Below are 24964 nucleotides of genomic sequence, written 5' to 3'. Positions count from 1 at the left end.
GCGCAATAATGGCGAACGACATCGCCACCGCCAACAACCAACTCGTACGCTTCTTCCTTTCCCTCCACCGTTTCCACACCGCTGAGTACGGACCCCAGGACGCCTTTGAATACTACCACATCATCCAAGAAGAGTCCGGCCGCGCGTCAGGCGGCGTCGGACCCGCCCTCCCAGCTCTCGGGCATGCATTAGCAGGCGCTTTGGCGACGGCCGGCGCAAAGGCATTCGTGTACCCAATCGAGCTATGCATCACGCGACTACAAGTGCAGAAACAGTTGCGAGGGAAAGGGGAGGCGGAGAGCGCGGCGCGGGATGCGGAGACGGAGTATGCCTCGCTCCTCGACGCTGTGCAGAAGATTTACAAGACTGAGGGCGGACTGAAGGCTCTGTATACGGGTTTGACGCCGGATCTGGGGAAGGGTATTGCAGATTCGTTCTTGTTCTTCTTATCGTACACCTTCCTCCGCCAGTACGAGAAGCAGAAAGGCCATGGCGCCTCGCTCTCGGTGTCCAAAGAGTTGGGCGTAGGCGTCGCCGCGGGCGCGTTTGCGAAATTCTTCACCACGCCCATCCAGAACATTGTTACACGCCAACAGACCGCTGCACTCGTCGCGGCGCGGGACCCGACATCCTCTACCACCCCCGGCGAAAGCGACAAGCTATCCATGAAAGACATCGCCCTCCAAATCCGCTCCGAGCGCGGCCTCGCAGGCTTCTGGCGCGGGTATAGCGAATCCGTCATCCTGACCCTCAACCCGGCCATCACCTTCGCCGTCGACAAGCTGATGAAACGTCTCCTCCCCCGCGCCCAGCGGGAGAATCCAAGCGGACGCACAATCTTCCTCGTCGCCGCGTTGTCCAAAGCCATCGCCACCACGATAACGTACCCGGCTATGCTGGCGAAATCCCGCGCCCAAGCCGTCACGCCGAAAGCCTCGCTCGGCGCTGAAGAAGAGGCTGAGGGGGCGGAGACGGGAGGGCCGCCGGAGATGCTGGAGAAGTCTTCGACGCTCAACGCGACGCCGAGACGGAGGAAGGCGAAGAGTTTGCTGCAGCGCCTTTTCTCGATGCTCTCCGCGCAGTACGCGATATATGTCTCGCTGCGCAAAATCTACCGCATCGAAGGCCTGTCGGGTCTCTATTCTGGTTTGGAGGGGGAGGTGTTGAAGGGGTTCCTGCAGCATGGGTTGACGATGATGATGAAGGAGAATGTGCACGTCGGTGTCATCCAGTCCTATTATCTCTTATTGAAAGCTACACGCCGGTGGCCGGAGGGATTGGAGAAAGCGCAGGGGGAGGCGGGGAGAGTCGCTGCGGATGCGCAGGAGAAGGTCGTGCAGGCGGGGGAGGCAGTGAGTGAGGGGGCGAGGAAGATGGGTGAGGGGGTGAAGGGGGCGGTTGATTCGGCTAGTGGGAAGGAGTGAGTGTGTGGAAGGATAGGATGGGGTCTGATGGGGTGCGAGGCGTTCTGGATGAGCAATGTGCTGATATCTTGACGGCCGCGGTTGATAAGTGTCGTGTAGCGTAATGTACAACCATGTATACCCAGAACAGTTCCTCTCTTCTACGTCTATCACTCATCGCCGCAGCGGCGACTATCGTAACACATAACGGCATATCATACAAAGCCTCCCCCCCCTTCCTGGCAACCCATGGTCCCATACAATACAGATTCGTCCCGGATATACCCACTACGACCACAACCCCATCCCTGGCAGCTCCTCAGATAAGCTCCCTCCCCTCAACCCCCTCCCCCAAAGCAAAACTATCCCTCCCCTCCCCTCCATCCCCAGCACCAAGAAGACTAAAACTATCCCTCCCCCACCAACACCCTAACCCCCTCTCCCTCCTCTCGACCTCCCTCCCAAGCCTTCCCACCTCCTCCATCCTGCCCCTCCACTCCCGCGCCTTCTGCTCCACCTCCTCAACAGCGAGTTCCAGCGCCTCGCGCGTCTGCCGCACATCCTCCACCGCGTGCTCGAGCACCGAGCGAGTTCGGAGGATTTCGTCTTTGAGGTCTGCGGTGGTGGCGAGGGTGGTGTGTTTGGATTTGAAGTCTTCGAGCTCGGTGGACTGGTCGTGGAGTTGGGTCGTTAAAGAGGAGATGAGCTGCTTCAGTTTTCCCGGTCCGTAACAGTTGCTTTGTTGCAGCACGGCCGTGATCTTTTGTTGGCATTCGAGGTCGCGGTGCAGGGTGGCGAGGGTCGGGGCGTGGGTGCGGTGGAAGTGGCGGAGGTCGTTGAGTTCGGCGTGGAGGTCTTCTTCGGCGATGGTAGGGAGGCCTGGGTCGGGGTTTGCGGTATGGGAAAGGCTTGGGTCGGGATTAGCGACGACGAGGCCGGAGAGGGTGTGTTCTGGTGTGGCTAGGGAGACGCACGGGAGGTCGATGGTGTGGGTGGCTTGTTTGGAGAGCTTGCGGTGTGGACGCAGTGTTGGCGTGGAAGGGAAGAATGGGGATCTGTTTGGGCACTTCGGGAAGTCGGAAGAAGCGTGGGCGGCGTGGAAGAAGTCGGTCGGTTCGGAGATTATTGGTTCGCGTGTTACAGAGGAGAGGCCGAGTTTGATGGAGATGTTCCGGAGGATTTTTGTGATCTTCATGATGGTTTTTGGTTGCGAGTGTTGCTGGGAATTGAAGTGTGTTATATGGTTCCAAGATTTGTATGTCGTATGGAGCGAATTGTTCTGTTGATCTGAGGAAAGGCTTATGGTGGCGAGGATGTCCGCTGTGGTTATATCCGATACGTCGAGCACATAGAGGCGTGTCTTGGAAGTATTGAGGTGTGTCTCTACTATGCTCGATTCTGATATGGAGTTTATCGTGAGCCCCGTGTTGAGAGAACGGTCTCAAGCCACATTGGAGGAGAGATTGACCAGAGTACACAGTCTTGAGACTAGCCGAACAAATTCTGCTTCAGCATGATGGTGATATTCTGGAAGACGGGACCAAACTTTCGATCATATGTCGACATGGTTTAGTATGGGAAAGGGAAGGCCATTTTCACCCTGTCTCGCATATCATCTCTTGATCCAGCCGCAATCCATCTCGATAGTTGTGCAACCCTTCTGGCGACGCAAAAAGTTGATCGCTGAGCAAGTACGCATGATTTTGAATTCAGTCTCCAGCCAGAGCCCAGCTCTTTTCTTCCCAACCTCCAATGTATCAGGGGCGGGCGATGAGACCGGTGTTTCACGGAGTTTGTCCACGAGATCGAGAACTATACTTCGGATCATACAGCCCGCCATGTCTGGTCGTGCTGCCTGGACTCCAGCCATGTCAGGAAGCCAGCCTTGAGAGCACCTGACATAAGCCAGATTCTTCCAATTGGTCGTAAGCACCGATGGAGGCCCCGGCGCAACTGCCGACCATGCATCGCCAGCGAATGGATCGGTAGATTGTTGTTCTGGATGTGGGCCAACGTCCATTGCAAGCTTGTTCAAAGCAGGAAACCAATCGTGGCAGCCCTCGAGATCAAGCCACTGCAAGCATAGGAGCCGCGCGCTCAGCTGCTTCAGAAGAGTCGCAGGCTCAGTCATGTCTTGGTCCAGGGTAGAGTAGTAATGAGACCCACCAGCCGTGACATCAGGACCATGCCGACTTGATACGGTGGTTGTCGCCAGATTTGGGGTGAGCGTGGGTCGCGGCCAGTATGCCAAAGATAGATGTGTCACCTGCGGCACAAGTTTCATGAAACCCAGAAGATCTCGCCACGAAGCTCCAGGTCCAGGGTGAGACAAGCACAGATGTGTGAGACTGGAGAAGCGAGCCAATGAGGGGCACGGTTGGAGATTTTTCTCAGGCAGTGTTTCTGTGTCCCATGAGTCCAGGATTTCGTCTTGAACGTCAAGAGAGCTCTTTTCTTGCTCGTCTTCGATCATTCGGCCGAGCTTCTTGACCGTCAGACTTGCGTGTCCGATCAGGCCACCTAGATCTAGATTCCGAATACTGTCGTCACCCTGTAGTAATGCCCGCAATTGTCTTGAGGTAATCGGAAGACCATAGCAGCTGATATAGGGCAGCAGCTTCAGCCGCAAGCGTAGAGGCACCTCCACGAGTGCAGGATAGTCTTCCTCCTCGAACAGGGAGAACGACTCCGCAATGGCCTTCAATGAGAGATGCATCATGCTTGACGGCTTCTCGTGGGCAGCCCGCTCGTCAAGTCCGGTCAATCGAGCGAATCTCAGCAGCTCCTTCGGCCTGTGACGATCAGGAGCATTAGCACTTCGTGATCCGATCTTCCTCCCGCCTCTCATGGCCAGGGTAGGCGTCCAAGCAGCAGAGCTCGCCAGCCAGCTCTTCGGCGGCGCAGGACCTGGAGTCCTCAACCGGTCTCGCGCTCTCACTCCAGCCTTTGGCTTTGGCGGAGCACTCTCAGGCACTCCAAGGATCCCTCGCACTTCCGGTGGGACTGACCTTTGGTTGACCGATTCGGCCATTAGTCGTTTCCGCGCAGCAGCATCTTTGCCCTCGAGCTTTCGCAGCTCGCTCAGCCGTTCGTTGACGGAGGGTTTGTTGCCATCCTCGCCATGACTGGCGGGGGCTGTCTGTCTGCTTGAAGAGGAGCAGCCCTGGAGCTGCTTGAAGTTGTGATTGCGCTTCTTTGGCATCAAGAGAAGCGGGGTGTGAGATGTCCTATCCAATCCAGTCCAGTCCAGTCCGGGTACGTTCTTATGTAGAGTCCTGAATCCTAGAGGCGGCCTGGTATGAGTCAAGGTTGTTGGATCATGCTGTGCTGTGGCAAGCGAGACGTCGTCTGAATGAGGATTAGTCTGATTGCCTGAATGAATGCCTCAACTTATGTCGAGTGTGATATACCTACCTCTTAGACCACTCCTCGGCCACCGCTGGTTCCGAAGCAAGGAGACCATGATGTAGGAGTATTTGAGCTGTCAACTCGACAAGTTGACTCAAGACCTACATAAGAATAACCGACATGGCACCCATTACGCTCCGACCGCCAACATTCTCCAAGGCGCAACCACCAGCCGACTACGAGGACCCGACCATCTCATGGATGAGCGAGGAATGGCACGTCACGCACTCGACGCTGCCCATGTGGAAGAGCAAGCGCAATGTGCGCATCAAATACACGCCTCTTGAGCCTTCGTCTGAAGCGATCTCGAAGGAGAATACAGATCGCTTGGATGACCTAGTCACCTACCAAAGCCTCAACAAGGAGAAGCTGAACACTGTCAATGGCATAGACAAGTGCTCCAGCACTGGTGACAAGAGAGGCGAGTGGGATTGGCGCGGCAAGGGCTGGCTGAAGATTGCAGGCAGCCATTGGGAGGTGCTGGGGTGGGGAGAGGAAGATGGGAACAAGTGGATGGTCACTGAGTTCGCGAAGACGCTCTTCACGCCGGCTGGCATTGACGTGTACTCGAAGGATCGAAGTGGGCTGAAGGCGGAGACATTGGAGGCTATCAAGAAGGCACTCACCGAGGTGGATGATCCGGATGTGAAGAAGTTGTCTGGCGAGATCTTTGAGATCACGATTGATGATGCGAGGAAGGACTGAGCGTAGCATGAATTGTGGTCGGTGCAGTGGATCGCGGATAGAAGTAATGTTGTTGTCGAGCTTCCGTGCCTTTATTTCAGACTGCCACTTCTGTGGCTCCGTACCCTGACATATTTACATATCCCACGCCTCCCCATGCTGTAGCTCCTCTCTCAAACACCATATCGACCAGCATTCAGTACCAAGTCTTGTGGCCCAGCACCATCCGGCACATCATGTACATGGATGCTGGTATCTCGGTTAGCCTTCCACCCGATGATACAAGCCGGACTAAGACTCACCAGAAGTCGTCGAGATAAGCATCGCGTAGTATGGGTAGAGCATGTACTTCGCTCGAGGGCCCTGTATGGTATCGTCTCAGCCAGTGCTCTTTCCATGGTCTCCGTGAATCCATTCCCCAGGCACATACCTTCTGCCATTGCCTCAAGCCGTCGTGTGTCTGATGGATCCTCTGCCACTTTGGCACGTTGTTCTGGCGGTAGAGACCTGGGAATTGGGGCATCCTGGGGTGACAATGCTGTTAGCCTTTCGTCTTCCTCACGCAGCATGATGCCGCTGGTGCCGCAAGGTGCTCATACCCAATCCTCCTGACGAGTGTCGGCCGCATCTTGACGGTAAGTGGTGTGTTGAAGAAGAGTAGGAGATGTCGCCGATTGAGTTCGTGGTATTCAACCTCCAGGAGCTGTCGTTGCTGGTTCTCAAGCTCGTCGGGGCCAGCCGCTGCTCGGTCTTGGCATATCCGAGATCACTAGGGGTCTACCAACTCCACCTTGCCATTCTCTTAAAACTCTCACGACTCTTTCATAGCGAGCGCATGTTTGGTGGAAGAGTAGGACGTTGATATGGCGCCGGACAGAGGAGCAGGATCAAGAGGCGGACTGCAATGGGCACCGCCTTCGACCAATGGCTGGCGCAACCTTCGACCTTACACTTCTTGCGACAGCTCATAGCTCCCTACGCTGTGTGTAGACGGCAACAATCATGGGTTGCTCAACACGCAGGACGTGCAAGACCTGTGCGAGCGTATGCAGCGCCTGCGAAAGCTGCAGCCTGGAAAGGGAAAGCATCAATCGACCGATCCAAGAAGAAGAGGTCCATACCTCCGTTGAGCCTGCATTCACCCGGAAAGAAGACAGTCAAATTGTCCCAGAGCCAAACAACGGCGGAAGACATCAGCTTCCACGTGTCTCTCAAGGCTGGGGTAGCTGTCCTGGACAGGTCCGCGCGAGAGACTACGCCTATCGCTTTGATGTACCAGGCTGATGTCACCAATACTACAGGCCGAAATCAATTATTAGTGGATCAGCCGCAACAAAGACACAACCATGCTTTATGGGTTGAGATCCTTCATTACCGGAAGCGGATGCATGGGTCTTCGGGAGTGCGCGACGTCTGGTTGGGGATGCGCCAACGCGATGTGGACTTGCCTTTGTCTGGTGCCGATGCGGATGCGTTGTGGACTGAGTTCGCCAATGCTGGAGCGCGACAGAAGGCTTCGGACTCGAGCAGACTTTCGCTCTTGTCTGACTTGTTCCAACATGCTCAGGACCTCAAGGCACGTACAGGAAGCCACTACGAGGGACTGTACAAACTGTTTGTAGGTCGCTGCTTGAGAACTAGACCTCATCATGCATACTCATGGCATCAGAAGCTGATGGAAGCTGGGCTGTTGGACGAAGGGGCGATCGCTGATGTGGCTGTTGACGCAATCTACTGTCCGGCCAAAACGATTGCCTTCGAAGAGTTCAGGAAGATTTACACCTCATGCCAGGAAAGGGACGTATACGACTCGTGCATGAACGAAGTGTTTAAGCTGCGAGATGATAGCTACGCCAAGCAGTGGCATAACCTTTTTTTGGAGCATGGAGACAAGCCAGGTCCAGTTGTGAGTGAAAGCGAGGAGGTACAGAGGATGTTTGACTACCATGAAGATGGCTCCCTTCCATCTGCTCCACTCGAAGGCCGAGAGCGATTGCTGTACGTTCCGGCTACAAAGGCGAATCAGGACCTAGAAGTGCCTTCAATGACTCGAGCCAACATGAACACCATCATTGGAGAAGTGCACGGTATCAAGCCGAAGAACATCAGCGACTCTTTCGTTGCAAGACTGTTCGCGACCCATGCTTTCTCCTTGGACCTCATAACCCAAAGTCTATTCTTCTTCGGAATCCAGACTCTAGGCCCGCTGTCCACCAGAGAGATGGTTGTGCGATCGGGCTCTGCTGTGGAGTTTTCCAATCAGCTGGTCCAGTTGAAGAAGCTTGGAATCACCGTACAAGATTCGGCCTATTCAAGGCTTGTCGCGACATTAGCGAACGAAGGCAAGACCGTGCTGTGGACAGCTCTGGTCGAGAGCGACCAGCACCCCGATGCGTATGAAGATACGAAGCTGCAAGAAACACTTCTGGCATCGTTTCTTGAAAGCGGACAATGGGTTCAAGTACACCTTACATTGACCGTGCTCTCTGCGACGGGTAGCAATACCCGACACAGAGGCTGGAACCTCGTCCTCCAGCATTACATCAAAATTGGAGATGCACGCTCCATGCTCGATACGATGCAGAAGATGCGCGACCAAGGCCTGCCACTTACTCTGCGGACGCTCAACTTCCTCTACACCATCGTGCTTCCGCCCCGGCGCGCTGGCAAATCCTACACGAAAGGGAGGGCCCCACCTTTGTACGATGCTCTGATCTTCTGCACCAACGCTTTCATCTATGCCGCCGAGCATGGGACGTACGTGCCTCGCAACATGTGGATGGAAGTGCTCAAGCGTCACGGGTTAGAGGACAGATGGGCGGGGCTAAGGCGGCTGATCTTATGGCTGGTGAACTGGTACACACAAAGCAATTCCGACTTTCGCAAAGTCCTGTACGCCCCTGGCTTGCAGAACAAGAGACGACTCTTGCTTGGCGCCAGAGACATCCGCCGGATGTTCACTCCAGACCTCGTTACAGCCATCTTTACGTGGGGTTTTAGGCATGCCAGTCGTCGCCACCAATTGCACCGCGTCTCAGGCATTGATGAGGAAGCTACCCCACGGAAGACAATTGAACCTTGGGCGGTCGGACTGGCATTTCTAAACCTGCTTCAACGCAAAGATTGCCTGATCGACACTTCCCACGTGAAGAAGGCATTCGTACAGCGAATGTGGATACTGTTTGGTCCGGCGTGGTCGTCTCGAGGGTTGAACAATGAAGCTCGAAGGGTCAATGAGCTGCCACTCTCGCACTACGTACGACACGCGAACCAAGTCTGGCCTGGTCTCGTCAGCGGGGTGGATTCGAATCTTCTACTCGAAACTTCCCAAGGAGGCCCACGTTTGCTGGTACAATTCTTCGGGGCACTACGATCGACAAGACGAAGCAAGCGAGAATTCGCTAACGTGAAAGCTTGGGCGGATGCAATGGCCCAGGGAGACACTTCACACGTCTTTGAGTCTTACAGAACAGCTGCTAAGCAGCGCAGATGGGCGCGCAGCAAGTTCCGTCTCCAGCTCCCTCAAATCGAACAGACCGCTGCTACCGACACCGTTGCCGCTACGCGCCCTCTTCCTCCAGAGCATCGATCGCCTTCTGCTCGTTCATCGAATTCGCATCCGCCACCCAGTCAGCAATATACTCCGGAACTGCCTTGACCTTGTTCTCCTCGTTCGGTACCGGCTCGCCGAGCGTCATGTACGTCGGCACAACGCCCGTCCAGGTATTGTTCGTGACCTCCGGATTCTGCAGATCAGCCTTCTCGTCGCTTGGTCCACCGCGCCGGATCTTTGTGGAAGCCGTCTCGATCCGCACTTTCAGGACCGCGGTCGAAGTGATCTCAGACTTGGTCGGCGGGTTGCGTGAGTTCTCCCAGCGCTCGGGCATGGTGTTGTTGGTGATGAGTTCGAGCGCGTACAGCACCTCGGCCTCGTCTGTCACGACGCTGCCGTATCCGAACACTACTGCGGCGCGGTAGTTCTGTCACACATGAGCGAGACTCGTTAGAACGCCTCCCAAAGCGCTCTGCTCAAGAGTGGACTCACGCATGAATTATGGAAAGGCGCCAACGACATGACATAGCCGTCCAAGATGGTTCCGCAAACGCACAGCGGGATCTCATTGCCTTGCGTGAGCTTGAATAGGCGGGCGACCGAAGAGCCATGGAGGTAGAGGTGCTCGTCTTCGTCGTTGGCGAACTTTCCGACGGCGCCGAGCATAGGAAGGATTGTTGGGAAGGTCGGACCGTCTTTGAGCGGGGCGTTGAAGCTGACGTGGAGGATGGGCGAGGAGTTGACTATGCTGTGGATTGTGTCTTGTTCGTGGTGTGCTGGTGAATGTCAATATCACTGATTGTAGCTTGTTTGCATCAACGCATTGAAGCAATTTTACTCACTCCGCTTGTTGAGCCGGACGCCTTTGCTGCGCTCGTCCGGCTGGTAGATCTCACTTGGAGCCATTGTGGGATGTTGGTGAACTGCTTGATCGGTTGGTATTCGTACAGGGTATGGACACGTTCTGTCCACATGTATCTAACTGTTCATCTGTTGATGTCCAATGTACATTCATCACGCCCTTTCCAATCAAGCGGGCAACAATTGTGGACAGTCATCGTAGTGGGTCAAACGCATGGACCTGCCTCTTTCGGCAATCAAGGCCGAGTGTGCGACTCCAGGTCGTCCTGGTTTCCTTCTTTCCATTCCTCCACACACACGCGCATGCTTCAATCGCTGATATGTTGGCGCTTTCATACAGTGCTGTTCGCTTGTCAGCCGATTGACCAGGAAGTGGTACACTTCGCACCTGAGGATCCGGCATCTGGCTGTCCTCGGCGCCCCCTTCTCCCTGAAACACACAGCATTACTACACGACCTCTTGGAGTACGCCCTCGAGTTTCAGTTGGCTCTGACCCAGCAAAGGCGCTGTCAGATGGCAATCGACCTTCAGGCTGGCTCCGTCTTGATCCTCTTGCTTTGCGTGCCGGCCCCTGCTTCTCTCGTGCTCGCTGCAGAGCTACGCTTGCGAGTGCCATTGGGCGCATCCAGGACGTCCAAAGCATGAGACGAGGAGACCGTGCGATAACTGGAGTAGATCTTGTCCGGCAGGAGGTACGAAGCATTGACCTGATCTTCGGCGTCTTTTGTGATCCGTTCCCATGCCTCCATCTCCGTGGCCGCGCACGAGTGCGACCAGGACTTATATACCAATGCTGGAAAGACGTCATGCCACTTGTCTCTGTGGTGCGGATGAAACTCGATGTTGATTTTCATCTGCTGCCACATCATGTCGAAGTCGATGGAGTCCTTGTGCATACGGACATACTTTGGAGTGTTGGCTACTTTCTTGTTCGGATCTACCTTTCTCGCTGCATCTGACTCAAGCTTCAACAGCTCCCAGTTTCCCACAAAGTCCATTGGAACCTTCTGGATTTCCGTATAAGCCGGCAGCAAGATGTCGTTGTGGAACAGACGACCGTAATAGTCTCTTGTCAAATCTTCATCGGGGTTGGGGAAGATGAGAAAGACGGAAAAGTCGCGCCCCTCTCCTAGGAATCAAGAGCCGTACGAGGTTTCAGGCTTGATGCTATCCTCTAAAGTCAGAGCCTGCGTTATGCCCCGACGGGTCGACGGCTTGAGTTTGAGTCCTAGCCAACTGGTGCAGTGCCAATCGAAGCGTCCTTCCAGTACTGCCAGGCTGGTCGCTCTGGCCCATATCTCGTCGACTGTAACTCGTGGCGTTTTGGGCTGGTGTGCGGACAGTCGCGTTGTTTGATCGTTCGAGCCGGCCATTTTGGGCAGTTGATGCTTGTACCCAAGTGTCCTTGCAGACTGGCTGAAGGTCACAGTTGAAATTGATGAATGACTGCAGTGTTCAGCAAGTCGCGTCTGTTCAACGCGCAGGCCCTTTAAATGCACGGACCATCGACACGGTGAAAGTCGTCCCTCCGCTTGCCGGCGGCGATGCGGCCGCATCACTTACTAAACCCTTACTCGTACACTACCGCTCCATTGACCTCTCTCCAACCATTGTACATCCTAATAGCTGGTCTCGACCAAAGGATGCATCAATGACAGCCACAGGAGAAGGTAGATTGCTCGCAAGAGCCGTCTCAAGGCCCTCGGGCCACGCAAAGGTAGGAAGTCAAAAGGCACGCTGTTTCCTTGCATCTTTCCTTGCCTTCCCTCCTTCATCACCACATTCTACAGCAAGATTTCACCATGGGCAAGGTCGAGTTTGACGCCGCAAAGGAGATTCCTGACCTATCTTCCAAGGTCATCCTGATTACTGGCGGTAAGGCATTGATGAACAGAGTCCTACCTCATCTCATGCACTTGCTGATGGCTATCCTATATAGGCACCGCAGGGCTTGGGTATGAAACGGCAGTGTCGTTCGCCGCTCACAATCCGGATCGTATCCTCTTCACCGGCCGGTCCCAGTCATCTGCGGACAAGCTCATAGAGGATGTCAACTCCCGCTTCCCCAACGTCGCTATCGACTTTGTCAAATGCGATCTCGCTTCTCTGGAGACCGTGAGGAGTGCAGCGAAGGAAGTCCTCGCTAAGACGAAGCGGCTCGACCTCGTCTTTGCCAACGCGGGCGTTATGGCTCTTCCGCCCGGCTTGACAAAAGATGGCTTCGAGATACAGTTCGGCACGAACCACATGGGCAATGCTCATATGGTCAACCTGCTGACGCCCTTAATGGAGTCAACAGCGAAGCGCAATGGCGACGTCCGCGTCATCTGGAACACTTCCCAAGGCTACATGTTCCATCCCAAAGGTGGCATCCTCTTCGACAAAGTCAAGACGACTCAAGAGGACATCGCTCCGGTGTTGGCGAGTTGGGGCCGGTATGGACAGAGCAAGCTCGCCAACATCCTCTACGCCCGAGCATTCGCGAAACACTACCCTTCGATCACTTCCGTGGTGATTCATCCGGGTATCTCGGCCACGGGACTGGTGACCAATCTCAACCTTGCTTCAAAGCTGTTTGTCTACGCCACGACTATGGGAAACCGGCTCCCACCCGAGCAGTGTGCCTGGAACCAGCAATGGGCTGCGACGGCTCCACTGGGGACCGGCGACAGACAGGTGGAGAGTGGGGGGTATTATGAGCCTGTTGGCGCCAAAGCGAAGCTCCAAGGCGAGTCTGGAAGCGATGAATTGGCTGAGAGGCTATGGAATTGGACGCACGAGGAGCTGAAGGGGTACAAGCTTTAAAAAAGCTCCAAGCCAACGCCATCTGGGTATCTTGCGGTAACTACCTCACAATTCAAGCAAAGCACTTTAACGCCATCAATCGTGGTTATCGGAGACTGAACATGAACAGTCCTGCCCGCCCGTCATCGCCGCGATAGACCATCACCACACTCCGATTCGATTGTTCGTCCCATTCGCATCGTTGTCAGTAATCGCAACAGACTTCAAACTCCCGTCAGCTATCTTGGCTTTGTCTGCCCCAATGGCGTTATTCTCGCCGTAAGCTTTGTTTCTGGCCAAATCGATCATTGTTTGAAGGCGACTCTGTTGGTCAGCATCTAAGCGGCCTGGTGGGTTTGCAGATGGATCTTGCTTGGTCTCGGTCTTGACTGCTGTCGAGCCAACGGTGAAGCCTTGTCCCGAGAAGTTGGACTGGGTGTTCGAAGGACTCATGGTGTTGATCGTGATCCTGGCCTCACTGACTAGCGCAGTGATCTGGTTTTCGGAGATTGGGCCTTGGAGTTGTAGACACCTGATTACACTCATCAAAATGCGAAGATGAGGGATAATGAGATATGCTTACAACTGTGTAACGACCACCGCGAGCAGAGTCGTCTCTTTCGCGTGGCCGATCTCAGCAAGCGCAGCTTCGACCAATTTGCGGTGCCAGCGAAATTGAATTTGCGCTTTCCAATTGCTGCTTCCAGACTTCGTCCACCTTTCCAGATCTTTACGGAGTTTATCGCAGGCCTGTCCACAGCTGTCTATGGCGTGCGGAAGCCCAACCTGTCTCGTGAGATCCTGCGTACGGACGTTGGACCCCTTGACCGAGCTCAAGACCGACAGAGTCCGCTGAAGCGTGCTGATGTGGTTGCGCAGTGTTGCGATTTCAGCAGGAGCAGTCCTCAAGCTTGACAGAAAATCGTACAGTGCAGATATACTTCGAAAACCTGCATCTGCAATCCCTACGATGGCGGCTATCTCTTGCAAGCCAGACATCGCGATTCGTTTTGCATATATTATCACTGTTGGAGATCTCCGCACGGGAGGTCATCTGGGCAAGCTGATGACGAGATAGGCGAGCGGCAACGAAGGTTGGGCGTCGAAGGGAACAGTGATGGCAGTCCATCACCAAACCGGCGGAAGAATGCACACGACCACCAGTGGGACGACGTATTACCAGGACGATCTCCGCGTGGCGAGAGTACTTCTGCACCGCCGGGCGCTTGCTTAGAAGTTCGAGCCAATTGTACAGAAGGTGGAACGTGTCACGATACCAGCCAGAGGACAACACACACACGAACAACACCTACATGTACCTTGTACCTGGCGTCCTCTTCCTAGCTGCCCAATAAGGAGGGGGGGCGGTTCGCTCCTCGCCAAGGACCATGAGTGGCGTCCTTAACCACCAGGCTGCGTTAACAAACAGAAGTGATGTGGCACAGACGTGTCGCTGCCAGTCCGCGATAACGTGACCCTGGTGCTGTGCCCGCGACGCATAGCTGCACAGCGTTATGAGCAGACGTCCGATTGGGTTCCATCTGTACTCCCTCGAGGACTACCCCAACCCCCATGCCGCGCCGGCAGAAGCAGGTCGAGCTGTCTAAGAAGCTGTCCATTACTGGGAACACTATCATTGGCGACAACAATAACGTGATCGCCGGAAGGGCGCCTCAAGTCGCACGCTGTACGTTACACTGCCTCTGCCTCTCCCTTTATTGGTAGTAGTGAGCCCTAATCCCAGCTACAGCACCCCAACAGGAGGTCGAAGAATGGCTGATGCGCTGGGGCGGCCCACTACCAGAGTCGGCTGCTGCTGCGTATCCATACCTTATGGAAACCAGTACGGACAAGCTCATGAAGGATCAACAGTTCAAGCAATGTCTTAACTTGGAGGCGTCGACGCTGCTTCTCTGGGGCGACGCTGGAGCTGGCAAGACTACAGCAGTACGACATGTGTGCAAGCGCCTGCTGGAGGGGAAGAAGGGGAAAGTCACAGTCCTTCTCGTCCGGTTCGACAAATCAGAGCGAAGACCGCAGACTCTGGAGTGGACTCTCATGAGCCTTTTGCGACAGCTGCTTGCTCAGCACCAAGACCGCTTCGACTATGTGTATGAGTTGTACGAAAAGAACAGCGAACGATGCCCCGGTGCAGGTGATACAGCACTTGCTATAGAAAGAGCATTTCCGACTGCAGAGAGCGCGTGCATCCTAATAGATGCCATTGATGAGTGCGATGATCCTAAGCGGGCGAAGTTGCTTGAGCATATACGTAACATTCAGCAAGCCTGCGGGTTTGGCGTCATCATCACAGATCAAATTGATGACCGGACAGAATGCGAAACAACATTCCCTGGTCGGACAGTAAGGAGATCTGTGTCCGACCCCGCTGATATCGAGCAGTACGTACACCAACGCTTGGGGTCCGGAGAACTACCGATTGCCGCGAAAGACGCAAGACTGAGATCAAAGGCAGCAGACACCGTGATACAGGAGTCACGTGGGGTGTGAGTATACATTACCTACAATGTTCTTCATGCACTAATATTGGTGTCGGCCTAGTTTTGCCTTCGCTCAAATCAATTGCAGCTTCCTGGAGGAAAGACGGAGTAAAGACGAAGACCAACTCGACTCGGATCTAGACACTATCTCAAGCCGAACTCCCGCTTCTCCAGCGTATATCAAGCAAGTCCAGGTGATGTACCAACGTTACCTCGAGCGTCTCGAACCTGGGAGCCACGACAACAACTTGGCGATCAGAGCTTTCCGCTGCATTCTAGACGCACAAAGGCCGCTCACGGAAGGAGAACTCTGCCATGCGGTGCTCTGGGCCATGGAGAACCCGAACACCAACACGCCACCAACCTGGCCCGATGTTCGACAAAGCTGTCTGGGTCTCATCGAGCTTCACAACGTCGGCAGCGGCGTCTCAGTTGTGCGTCTCATCCATCCGGCGCTTCGCGTGCTTCTCGAGTCGCGTCAGCAAACGCAGAGCTTTGCGGATTACCTTCCGCAAATTACACTTGGTGTGGCTTGCGCTCGGTATTTGGCTCGTTCAGTCTTCGACTCCGGACCGTGCTTAGAGGAAGGAAATCTTGAGGCTCGGCTAAAGAAGTATCCACTTCTGATCTATGCCGCTAGGCACTGGAGTGATCATTGGAGGCATCAAAGCAATGCGAATCCAATGATGGGGTCCTTCCCCAAAGCGGCATTGGGATTCTTGCGAAGCGACGGCAATGTGGAAAGTGCCGCGCAGGTGAACGAATTGCACGATCCAGTGGCTCGTGCTTTGCTGCAGGCGTCACAACACGGCGCTCAGAACATCATCGGAACGCAACTGTTGCCTGTGGGTACTAAAATGAGAAAGAGTCCGCTGAGACTGAACCAACGCACAGGTATGCACATTCTTTGTGAGCACGGCATCCTTGAGCTTGCAAAAGAGCTGCACCACAGTGACCACACAGATCGCCTTGTGCGTAGGCCTGATGCTGATGGCCGCACTCCGCTGCATTTCGCCGCAAACTCTGGACATCGCGAGCTGGTCGAGCATCTGTTGAGCAACAAGGCGGACAGGAACGAGAGAGATCATGATGAGCAAACCGCCTTTATACTTGCCTGCCGAAACGGACACACGACAGTAATTGATGCGTTGTTCCAAGGAGGTGACGAACTTGATACAGCATTAGGACTCCATAATGCGGTAAGAGGACACCACGTCGAAGTTGTCAAGCAGCTCCTGGACAGACAGTTGCCCGCGGACGAACTTAATGCGAAAGGCTTCTCGCCATTGCATATCGCAGCGCTGGATGCGAATGTGATCATGGTTGAGACGTTGGAGCCTCGTGCGACAAAGGGTCACATGGCTGGATGCGACCCACAAGGGAACACCGTCAATCCTCAGTGCGCGAACTATGGACTGAATGCATTGCACCTGGCATGCAGAAACGCTAGAGGCGCAGAGACCGTCAAGTGTTTGCTCGAAGCGTGGGGCCGCGAGTTCTGCAATATCCGCGACAAGCGTAATCGAGCACCTCTTCACATTGCTATCAAGTACTCCGCTGGCGCAACTGTCCAGTACCTCCTTGCTGATAACGGAAGGGATGTCGCCATCGATGTCACGATTCAGGACGACAGAGGGAGAACGCCATTAATGCTGGCTATTAAATATTGCTACCTCAGCTTCGTCAATACTTTATGCGATCACATCTCGCAAGCAGTAGCGGCTTCCAAATCACTGGAATGGGATCTACCGGATGTCAACGGCCATAATGCTCTCGATTACGCCGGCATGTATGGCACCGATCCTATCCGTGAAGCTGTCAGGAACCTTAAGAGGACCACAACTGGCAGACATTCCCGAGGCAGACCGACAACAGCGCGTACAGGCTCGGCAAGATCAGTATTGCAGATTGATGTCCTGTCGCCGCACGCTGATGGGAAGAACTACACGCAAACGCTGAGTCCAACCGATCTGCCACCCGAAAAAGGCAGACGGCACTGGCGCTTTCGCTCCCAGTCGAGCTCGAAAAGTTTTGCATCCGCCGCTTCGGGTACCGCCAGCCCAACAAGCGAAGCTGGCTCGTCGCCCACCCAAGGTGAGAGTCCTCGAAGACGACAGCTGCATCTTCGGCAGAAGGCGAGCAATGCATGGAACAGCCTTCTCGGGAACAAGAAGCCTCAAGACGCCCCAGGGTGACGTGATGAGAGAATCAAGCCGTCAAACCAGCGATGAAGGGATATCATTGCAAAGGCCAGTTGCCGCCCCTCTTGGAAGTAGCAGCAGCAGCAGCAGCAGCACAAGAGCGGCTAATGTTAAGGCGTCGCGATCAGGACAGTCATGCGACTTCACTTCCATGAACAGTGCCAGTCCACATGGCTGATCTCAAGCCCATCGAAGCGTCAGAGCACATTTGTACCTTCAGGCCCGGCCAAGCTGGAGTCGACAAACTCGCGCAGGAGCTTTAGTCGTGAACGCAGAAGTAGCTGCTCTTTTTCTGCCTGCGGTCTGATGAGGGTGGGTGCTTGGACCTGTTTCCTGATCCGCTGCAATGTTTGCTGACGAAATGGCACAGGCCAGAGTCTTACGTAAGGTGACTGACTAGCTTGACACCAGAAAGCAGTAAGATGCTACCGTTGTTGACACTCGAACGAATCACTGAATGAAGTAGATTAGATTCTTCGCAACTAAGACTAGCATTTGTCCCATCGTGACCAGACTTTCTGACATTACTGTACCAAATTGCTGCCATCCTGAGCTTGTGTGAGGAGATGAGTCTGACCAATCTGTATCACAACCAACCATAGACCAAGCCCCGTCAGGAATACACCCACGAAATCTCGTGTCGACGCACCAAGCGCAATGACCAGCCACATCAGCAATGCACTCGATATCAGCGACCAACCGATGGCGATCCAGAAAAAGTACTTCTTGTAAAGTGGCGCGAAAGTGGTGTTAGTCGCGATGATGCCCACGCCGTAGAAGCAGACAAGAGCTACAGTGGCAAGGAGCAAGATTATCTTCCAGGCGAGCTTCAACTTTGTGCGGATATGGACGGCGCCGTTGGGACCGTACTGGAGTGTTCCTCGTTGCTTTTCGGTCACCGTCTTCGGACGTAATATCCAGGGATTGAGCTGGTTAATGCTGTCGACTCGCGCTCGCGCCTATGTGAGTCAGTCCAGGGACGCGCGCGGACGTTGCCCGGAAAGGGGAGCTTCAGTACCTTGAGTTCGTCTTGGCAATAGTCCGGCAGCATCTTCGCGAGACTAACATCGTCGGCCGCCTCCACCACCACGTCACTTTGAGCACCCCATTTCTTATCCACCATCAGCCACGGCTGAGGTCTCGACTACCCGGTATCGAGCACATCAAAGTGCAGCACGCTTAGGCCTCGGGAGCCTGCGTAGATGGGGTCTTCAAGACGGGCTTGCAGCATCTCGCCTTCAATGACTTGGTCTAGCATGCCATCAGATGGATGATGCCTGCCATTGACTGGCTGATTACTGACCCATCTGTCTTAGCAGCGTCACCGCTTCTGATACTCGTCGATGGCGCAGCTCGGCATCGAGCGCGTCTCTCGTGAGCTTCTGTTCTAGCGATTGGAGGGAGGTGGTTAGGTCTTCAACTATCGTTCGTCGAAGCCCAGTGAAGGACGGAACGAATAGCGGAGCGCTGGCGCCTTGGACTCTGCCAGACGCCGCCGTGGGCACTGGCTGATGCTCGACGTGTGTGGACCCGTTTTTGCGAAGGAGGGAGCGGGAGTTGGCGCGACCCAGGAAACCTTGCTGCGTCAACATCATGAGGTGAGGCCTGAGCTTGGAGACTTACCTGAGGTCTCCGTCTGCATCTCAATGTCTGCCATGGATGTGGGATGGAGGCTTGGGGAAGAAAAGTGATCTAAAAGACTTACGTTCTCAAGCCTTGCGCAAGGCTACGCTACGCTGGGGGATCTGTTCACCTGTACCCTAATGATAGAAGCAGCCTCGAGGCTCTGTAGGCACAGGGGCCGCTAGTTCATACCGTGCAGCAGAGCTGGCGATGCCGTGTCGTTAGCATCCAGCCCGCCATGGTTCACGCTCGTGCTTTGAGTCTCTCGCCATGCCATGCTATCGTCAAAGTCAGTGTCTCGTCGTCCTCGCATGTCTCTTAGGCCTGTCCGCGTTGGTGGTGTGCGACTAAATGTATTATTTCAAAGTACTGATGTACCGCCTCGCACTCGCACTGTGAGCTGGAGGTCAAGAAGTCGCCTGGTCTGATTGGTGAGGTCGTCTCCTGTTCTCAAAACGCACAAGCGCTCGGCTAGAGGCACGGGCAGCATCCGGGAAGGATTTCGCAACTCGGAAGCTTGCCTCGCTTGCAGTGCCTTCCCAGCCTCCCACGCACTCATATCTACTGCAAAATGATGAACACAAGATCACCCCTCGAGCGCAGCTCCGATGTGGCTCCTCATAACCACATCACTCTGCCTGGTGGCCACAGGTCTGGTATACTTCGTCTCGAGGCGCTCCAGAATTGCAGCAGTAAGTTCCCCAGAATGTCGGACGTTGGCAGTCCAGTACCGGGGTTTAACAATAGCCACAGGATGAGATTGCCTTGGGAGAAGCGAAAGGGTGCGAGCCGCCGCCCAAATTGCCGCACTCATGGCCTCTTGCCCTTGACTTGATCTTCGATGCCTTCTCAGCGGCCAAAAAGGGCCGTATCCTGCAATTCTTCCAAGATGTCACGCCCAGCGTACCCAAAACATTCGAGCAAGTTCTGCTTGGGGTCTCCGGCGTTGATACAGCTGATCCGGAGAATCTCGAGGCTATGTTGTCTACACAGTTCAAAGGTAAGGCTAACGTCCTGGTGTCGTTGGCCGCAAGCACAACACAATACTAATCGCCCTGAGCAGAGTTCGGGCTAGGTGCCCGAAGACCTACCTTCTTTCCTCTGCTCGGCGAGGGCATCTTTACGCAGGATGGTGTTGCATGGAAGGCCTCCCGCGATATCCTTCGACCTCAGTTCATGGGCAATCGCGCAAAGAACTTCGCTCAAATGCAGGAAGCTACCGAGAAGCTGATCGATTCCATCCCCGGAGACCGTCCGTTCGACCTCCAGCCTCTGTTCTTCCGCTTCACCCTGGCAACAACAACATATCTCTTGTTCGGCAAAAGTATCGGTGCTCTTGACGAGTCTCAGGACCTCGAGGCTGCTTCTCGAGAAGCAGAATTCGCCGAAGCATTTACGGTTGCTCAGGATTATCTGGCACAGCGAGGGCGTTTAGGAGATCTTTACTGGCTCATTGGAGGCCCTAAGTTTTGGAAAGCTTGTCGTACCGTGCATGACTTTGTTGACTCCATGATCAAGACTCGGATAGATGCGAGAGACACTGGCGACTCCAAATATGTGTTCCTTGATGCTTTGCTGCAGCAGACCAACGATATCTTCCTTCTGCGATCTCAGATCCTCAATGTTTTGCTGGCTGGGCGAGACACTACTGCCTGCTGTCTGACATGGACATTGTAAGTTCTGCTGTTTTGCGACAGTCTCTTTCAGCTCCGATGAATGGGAGCATCTGACTGATCACTACCATAGACGCCTTCTATCGCGTCATCCGGCAGTTCTCAAAAAGCTTCGTGCAGAAATCGAAGACCAAGTAGGAGCCGATGCTCCAACACAGCAAGATCTCAAACGCATGCAATACCTCTCCTTCGTGCTCAAAGAAGGTACGTTCTCCCCCGAAACAGTCGTGTCCTCCATCTAACCATCACAGTTTTGCGACTCTACCCTTCCGTGCCGGTGAACTCGAGAACAGCTCTAGTTACCACAACCCTACCAAGAGGTGGCGGAGCTCAAGGCACAAGCCCGGTGTTACTCCGCAAAGGAACGGCGGTGGGGTACTGTCCCTACCTCATGCATCGACGGGAAGACTTGTACGGCGAGGATGCGGAAGAGTTCCGGCCTGAACGATGGCAGGGTGGGCTGGAAAAGACGATCGGTTGGGGTTACGTACCTTTCAATGGTGGGCCACGGGTTTGTCTGGGTCGTGAGTTGTCCCTCTTACCTCGCCATGCGATCATAAGATGAAGCTGACTTGACGCGATGGCAGAGGAGTTTGCGATTTTGGAGGCTTCATACGCCATCGTACGTATCCTGCAGGCTTTTGAAAGCATAGAGCCTTGTGCGCCGCCGGGTAATTTAGCAGATGTTCAAAGCAAGCCGGGCAGTGAGCGGCAGATGTTGACATTGGTGTTGTCTCCTATGGATGGGTGCTGGACTGTGTTGAAGAGGGAGTCGCGGGAACAGTAAAGGTCCAGACCAGAATGCGTCCAAGACGCACTTACAGGCATCTTATCTTCTTGTGACGTAGCATCACTAGATGCATGAATGAGGACGCTCTGTTGATACGTTGCATACACGACAGAACCTTCATCCATGTCCTCTGTGTGCTCAGCATACCTCCGGAGATAGTAGACTTCTCCAACGTGAGGTCGAGACCAAGACGAGATGAAATGCTCGCTTCTGATTGGTCAAAACAAACGTCCACCTTGTACCTCCTATCTCTGTCACTCTTCCCGCAGACACGTCGCGGGCGCGCCCTTTCTAGGTACGTTGTTCCTCAAACACTTTCATATTGGGTCCGAGAAGACAGCCGACCGACAGAGGAATCTGCTTTTGAATGGAACTCCACTCTCAGCCGCCATTTCTCGCGATAATGAGCCATCTTGTCTGCGCGATGGACTGCCGGACAGGCAACACTGGCTGTGGCTGGTCTTTTCCACCGGAGATCTCGAACAGCACGACTGGAAGAAGACTTGGCTGATCACCTCGTGCCACGTTCGTCCCCAGCAGTGTGGCTCAGTGGTCAGGATGCTTATCAGACGTCGTGGGTCTGTGAGCTGCAGGCCTTCCGCTTTCGACACCCATATCTACAGCCTCGAGATAAGCGCCTGTCGACCCTGTGTTTCGACCTGGTCGGCTGCATCAGACAGCGCGTCCTTACTGGAGCCTCAGCCGTCAAGTCGACTACGCTGGCCCAATAACGGACGCTTGATGGACTTGCATATGGTGTTACTCCTTATCGTGTTCAAGATAAGGCATGTGCAACTCCATCTTCGAGGAACCGATGTCTGCAAAGGCCGCCAAGCGTGGTCATTATCCTACTCATGGCAAGGGCAAGAGATTGCGGCTCTGGTCCATGCCAGTGGCAGCTTATACACACCATTCTTGTGGCCAATGTTGCAAACATAGGTCTTTGAGGTATGCAGCCACCATGGCATGCTCGTGGACTGTCTCGTCGCAGGTCCCGGGCCTTATCAGTGCACATCCTTAGATCTGGGGCGTGGCGGGTGGGTTCTCTTGGGTCCTACTCGATGGCATGCATCGACCAGATCTCCGTTGGCAGTGACCGCGGAGTTGTCACCTAGCGAACTGCCACATGCTGTGGTATGAGTTTGATACCGGAGATGTGCTGATCAAATGCGTGCTTTTTAAGGGTGCCAACCGCGAATTAATACTCAGCCTTGTGACGGTCGGTGTCAAGAAGTCGAATTCGACACATCGACCTTGTCATCTTGTTGAGCTTCCTGGAGTATACCACTTCCGACCGCTGCAGTAGACACAATGTTCAAGCTCTCGCTCCTCTGGACTGCACCAGAGGTCAATCCGATCAACAAGAAAGCTCGCTCCATCCCTCTGCTGAACCCACTTTCCGTACATGGGCGTGTCTTCTTCTTCTCCTGGTTTGGCTTCTTCATTGCTTTCTGGTCATGGTATGTCAAACGGCTTGGTCGAGAGCATCCAGGTTGTCGCCGTTGCGAATCTCCGCTGATCCGCTCTCTAGGTATGCCTTTCCACCGCTCCTTACGGATGTCATCGCAGCGGACATCGACATGTCCACGGATCAGATCAGGATCAGCAACATCATAGCTTTGGTGGCCACACTTCTGGTACGACTGGCTTCGGGTCCCGCCTGCGACCGGTTTGGTCCCCGCTGGACCTTCGCTGGCTGTCTGTTTGTTGGCGCCATTCCGACATTCCTCAGCGGAACGGCGTACAATGTTGAGCAGCTATATGCTCTGCGTTTCTTCATTGGTATCCTTGGTGGGAGCTTTGTGCCCTGTCAGGTCTGGACGACGGGCTTCTACGACAAGAACGTAAGTTCGGCACAACTGGCCCCTGCCCCTCACCCAAGACATGTGCTGATGATTGTTTTCTGCGCACCACAGGTCGTCGGCACAGCGAACTCCCTCACTGCAGGATTCGGGAATGCTGGAGGAGGCGTAAGTACTGATGTGCAAAGGGGGCATCTTGTCTTCAAGACTGCCCACCACCCTTTGAGACATGACTAACACTCTCCAGGTAACGTACTTTGCGATGCCTGCAATCTACAACTCGCTCGTGAGCAATGGCTTGAGTACCCATACCGCATGGAGGGTATCATATATCGTGCCTGGGATTCTCATATGTGCCGTGGCTACTTTTCTGGTCCTCCTTTGCCCAGATACACCTACTGGAAAGTGAGTACCGATGTGAAGAAACCCCCTGCCTGCGACATCCGCTTACGGCCTGCGTCTAGGTGGTCGGATCGCGTACAGTCGGCAGAAAACAATCTCCGGCAACACAGCGTCAGTGGCCAGGTGGTTGACATACCTGGGCAGGTTACAGAAGAGAAGAAGAATCTTGCCAATGGCGGCACCGAATCTCCATCCGCGCTTTCAGACGATGAGAAGAAGCTCGACAACAAGCGTGGGACGTTCGATAACAACGAAGCCCAGCTGGGCGACCAGCAGATGCTCGACACAGCCCTTGGCGAAGTCATCCAAAAACCTTCGTTCGGAGAAATCTTCAAGGTCATATGCTCGCCCCAGACATTCGTCACCGGAGCCTGCTATTTCTGCAGCTTTGGCTCCGAGCTCAGCATCAACAGCATCCTCGGCACATACTTTGGCACCAACTTTCCAGGACTCGGCCTGTCCGGTGCCGGTAGTTGGGCAGCCATGTTCGGTCTCATGAACGTCATCTGTCGTCCGCTCGGTGGTCTGGTGTCGGACTATGCGTACGGCAAGACGGGAAATGTCTGGTCCAAGAAGATCTTGCTCCACACCTACAGTATTCTTGCTGGAGTCTTCTACATCGCCCTCGGTGTCACCAATCCCATGAACCTGGGCACCTTCGTCGGCCTGATCAACGTCGGGGCTGCGTTCTTCATGGAAGGATCGAATGGTCTGAATTACAGCTTGGTCCCACACGTGCACCCTTACGCCAACGGCGTGGTGTCTGGCTTCACAGGTGCATGCGGCAACTTTGGCGGCATCATCTTCGCCATCATCTTCATGAAGGTTGGCGACTATGCGAAGAGTATCTGGATCATTGGGGTGATCATGATTGCGATCAATCTTGCCGTGTGCTGGATCCCGCCGGTTCAGAAGTCAAAGGTCATAGCATCATCCTAAACACTACCTATACCATAGAAGACTCTAGGAAAGGGTATGATACAATCGTCAATGCAAATTGGCAAAATCGAAGGAACACATTTGACTCTTGCTACGCCTGTTCGCTATTTTTTAGTCAGTATTCACCCAACGCACGCCATGTTTCCCGATGGACAAGAGGATCTTGGACGGCTTCCGTTCCACCAAGCGGTCAACATCCTATCTCGCATGTGGAGAAGGGTTCAAGGACACGTCCTGGCGTGGGGCATACGGTACAGTAGCGTCGCCGCTCTCGGGGATCAGCATCACTGAAGCAGCCTCAAGCCCACCAAAAGGCTTCTGTTCGAGCACTAACTCTTT

At 54.4% G+C, this 24964-nt stretch overlaps 15 protein-coding genes across 15 annotated transcripts; 7 read left to right on the top strand and 8 right to left on the bottom strand.

Moving 5' to 3' along the window:
- Nucleotides 1-8: 8 nt before the first annotated feature.
- LTR77_005124 (uncharacterized protein) lies at nucleotides 9-1424 on the top strand (the record flags this gene model as incomplete). Its single annotated transcript, XM_064802373.1, has 1 exon — nucleotides 9-1424. The coding sequence occupies one exon, from the start codon at nucleotides 9-11 to the stop codon at nucleotides 1422-1424; it is 1416 nt and encodes a 471-aa protein (XP_064659734.1).
- Nucleotides 1425-1722: 298 nt separating this feature from the next.
- Nucleotides 1723-2598, bottom strand: LTR77_005123 (uncharacterized protein; the record flags this gene model as incomplete). Its single annotated transcript, XM_064802372.1, has 1 exon — nucleotides 1723-2598. One exon carries the CDS (start codon nucleotides 2596-2598, stop codon nucleotides 1723-1725), a length of 876 nt encoding a protein of 291 aa, XP_064659733.1.
- Nucleotides 2599-3015: 417 nt separating this feature from the next.
- Nucleotides 3016-4866, bottom strand: LTR77_005122 (uncharacterized protein; the record flags this gene model as incomplete). The annotated part of the gene is made up of 2 exons (XM_064802371.1): nucleotides 3016-4751; nucleotides 4818-4866. The coding sequence occupies 2 exons, from the start codon at nucleotides 4864-4866 to the stop codon at nucleotides 3016-3018; spliced, it is 1785 nt and encodes a 594-aa protein (XP_064659732.1).
- A 65-nt stretch (nucleotides 4867-4931) lies between these two features.
- Nucleotides 4932-5516, top strand: LTR77_005121 (uncharacterized protein; the record flags this gene model as incomplete). The annotated part of the gene is made up of 1 exon (XM_064802370.1): nucleotides 4932-5516. The coding sequence occupies one exon, from the start codon at nucleotides 4932-4934 to the stop codon at nucleotides 5514-5516; it is 585 nt and encodes a 194-aa protein (XP_064659731.1).
- Nucleotides 5517-5691: 175 nt separating this feature from the next.
- On the bottom strand, nucleotides 5692-6018 carry LTR77_005120 (uncharacterized protein; the record flags this gene model as incomplete). The annotated part of the gene is made up of 3 exons (XM_064802369.1): nucleotides 5692-5744; nucleotides 5798-5858; nucleotides 5926-6018. The coding sequence occupies 3 exons, from the start codon at nucleotides 6016-6018 to the stop codon at nucleotides 5692-5694; spliced, it is 207 nt and encodes a 68-aa protein (XP_064659730.1).
- A 381-nt stretch (nucleotides 6019-6399) lies between these two features.
- LTR77_005119 (uncharacterized protein) lies at nucleotides 6400-8540 on the top strand (the record flags this gene model as incomplete). The annotated part of the gene is made up of 3 exons (XM_064802368.1): nucleotides 6400-7113; nucleotides 7165-8483; nucleotides 8534-8540. 3 exons carry the CDS (start codon nucleotides 6400-6402, stop codon nucleotides 8538-8540), a joined length of 2040 nt encoding a protein of 679 aa, XP_064659729.1.
- A 515-nt stretch (nucleotides 8541-9055) lies between these two features.
- LTR77_005118 (uncharacterized protein) lies at nucleotides 9056-9954 on the bottom strand (the record flags this gene model as incomplete). The annotated part of the gene is made up of 3 exons (XM_064802367.1): nucleotides 9056-9475; nucleotides 9541-9824; nucleotides 9891-9954. 3 exons carry the CDS (start codon nucleotides 9952-9954, stop codon nucleotides 9056-9058), a joined length of 768 nt encoding a protein of 255 aa, XP_064659728.1.
- A 483-nt stretch (nucleotides 9955-10437) lies between these two features.
- LTR77_005117 (uncharacterized protein) lies at nucleotides 10438-11283 on the bottom strand (the record flags this gene model as incomplete). Its single annotated transcript, XM_064802366.1, has 2 exons — nucleotides 10438-10978; nucleotides 11060-11283. The coding sequence occupies 2 exons, from the start codon at nucleotides 11281-11283 to the stop codon at nucleotides 10438-10440; spliced, it is 765 nt and encodes a 254-aa protein (XP_064659727.1).
- Nucleotides 11284-11712: 429 nt separating this feature from the next.
- LTR77_005116 (uncharacterized protein) lies at nucleotides 11713-12715 on the top strand (the record flags this gene model as incomplete). The annotated part of the gene is made up of 2 exons (XM_064802365.1): nucleotides 11713-11785; nucleotides 11850-12715. The coding sequence occupies 2 exons, from the start codon at nucleotides 11713-11715 to the stop codon at nucleotides 12713-12715; spliced, it is 939 nt and encodes a 312-aa protein (XP_064659726.1).
- Nucleotides 12716-12856: 141 nt separating this feature from the next.
- LTR77_005115 (uncharacterized protein) lies at nucleotides 12857-13693 on the bottom strand (the record flags this gene model as incomplete). Its single annotated transcript, XM_064802364.1, has 2 exons — nucleotides 12857-13226; nucleotides 13278-13693. 2 exons carry the CDS (start codon nucleotides 13691-13693, stop codon nucleotides 12857-12859), a joined length of 786 nt encoding a protein of 261 aa, XP_064659725.1.
- A 573-nt stretch (nucleotides 13694-14266) lies between these two features.
- On the top strand, nucleotides 14267-17390 carry LTR77_005114 (uncharacterized protein; the record flags this gene model as incomplete). Its single annotated transcript, XM_064802363.1, has 3 exons — nucleotides 14267-14381; nucleotides 14445-15201; nucleotides 15257-17390. The coding sequence occupies 3 exons, from the start codon at nucleotides 14267-14269 to the stop codon at nucleotides 17388-17390; spliced, it is 3006 nt and encodes a 1001-aa protein (XP_064659724.1).
- A 530-nt stretch (nucleotides 17391-17920) lies between these two features.
- On the bottom strand, nucleotides 17921-18519 carry LTR77_005113 (uncharacterized protein; the record flags this gene model as incomplete). Its single annotated transcript, XM_064802362.1, has 2 exons — nucleotides 17921-18355; nucleotides 18415-18519. 2 exons carry the CDS (start codon nucleotides 18517-18519, stop codon nucleotides 17921-17923), a joined length of 540 nt encoding a protein of 179 aa, XP_064659723.1.
- A 21-nt stretch (nucleotides 18520-18540) lies between these two features.
- Nucleotides 18541-18988, bottom strand: LTR77_005112 (uncharacterized protein; the record flags this gene model as incomplete). Its single annotated transcript, XM_064802361.1, has 2 exons — nucleotides 18541-18647; nucleotides 18700-18988. 2 exons carry the CDS (start codon nucleotides 18986-18988, stop codon nucleotides 18541-18543), a joined length of 396 nt encoding a protein of 131 aa, XP_064659722.1.
- Nucleotides 18989-19627: 639 nt separating this feature from the next.
- LTR77_005111 (uncharacterized protein) lies at nucleotides 19628-21479 on the top strand (the record flags this gene model as incomplete). Its single annotated transcript, XM_064802360.1, has 6 exons — nucleotides 19628-19711; nucleotides 19773-20019; nucleotides 20083-20692; nucleotides 20766-20896; nucleotides 20944-21216; nucleotides 21280-21479. The coding sequence occupies 6 exons, from the start codon at nucleotides 19628-19630 to the stop codon at nucleotides 21477-21479; spliced, it is 1545 nt and encodes a 514-aa protein (XP_064659721.1).
- Nucleotides 21480-22793: 1314 nt separating this feature from the next.
- LTR77_005110 (uncharacterized protein) lies at nucleotides 22794-24625 on the top strand (the record flags this gene model as incomplete). Its single annotated transcript, XM_064802359.1, has 5 exons — nucleotides 22794-22942; nucleotides 23014-23326; nucleotides 23399-23452; nucleotides 23532-23689; nucleotides 23749-24625. The coding sequence occupies 5 exons, from the start codon at nucleotides 22794-22796 to the stop codon at nucleotides 24623-24625; spliced, it is 1551 nt and encodes a 516-aa protein (XP_064659720.1).
- Between the last annotated feature and the right edge of the window lie 339 nt (nucleotides 24626-24964).

Source organism: Saxophila tyrrhenica, assembly GCF_035928015.1.
Source record: "Saxophila tyrrhenica strain CCFEE 5935 chromosome Unknown scaffold_7, whole genome shotgun sequence".
Lineage (NCBI taxonomy): Eukaryota > Fungi > Ascomycota > Dothideomycetes > Mycosphaerellales > Extremaceae > Saxophila > Saxophila tyrrhenica.
The sequence above is the reverse complement of the archived record's forward strand: the minus strand, read 5'-3'. Positions and strand labels throughout refer to the sequence as shown.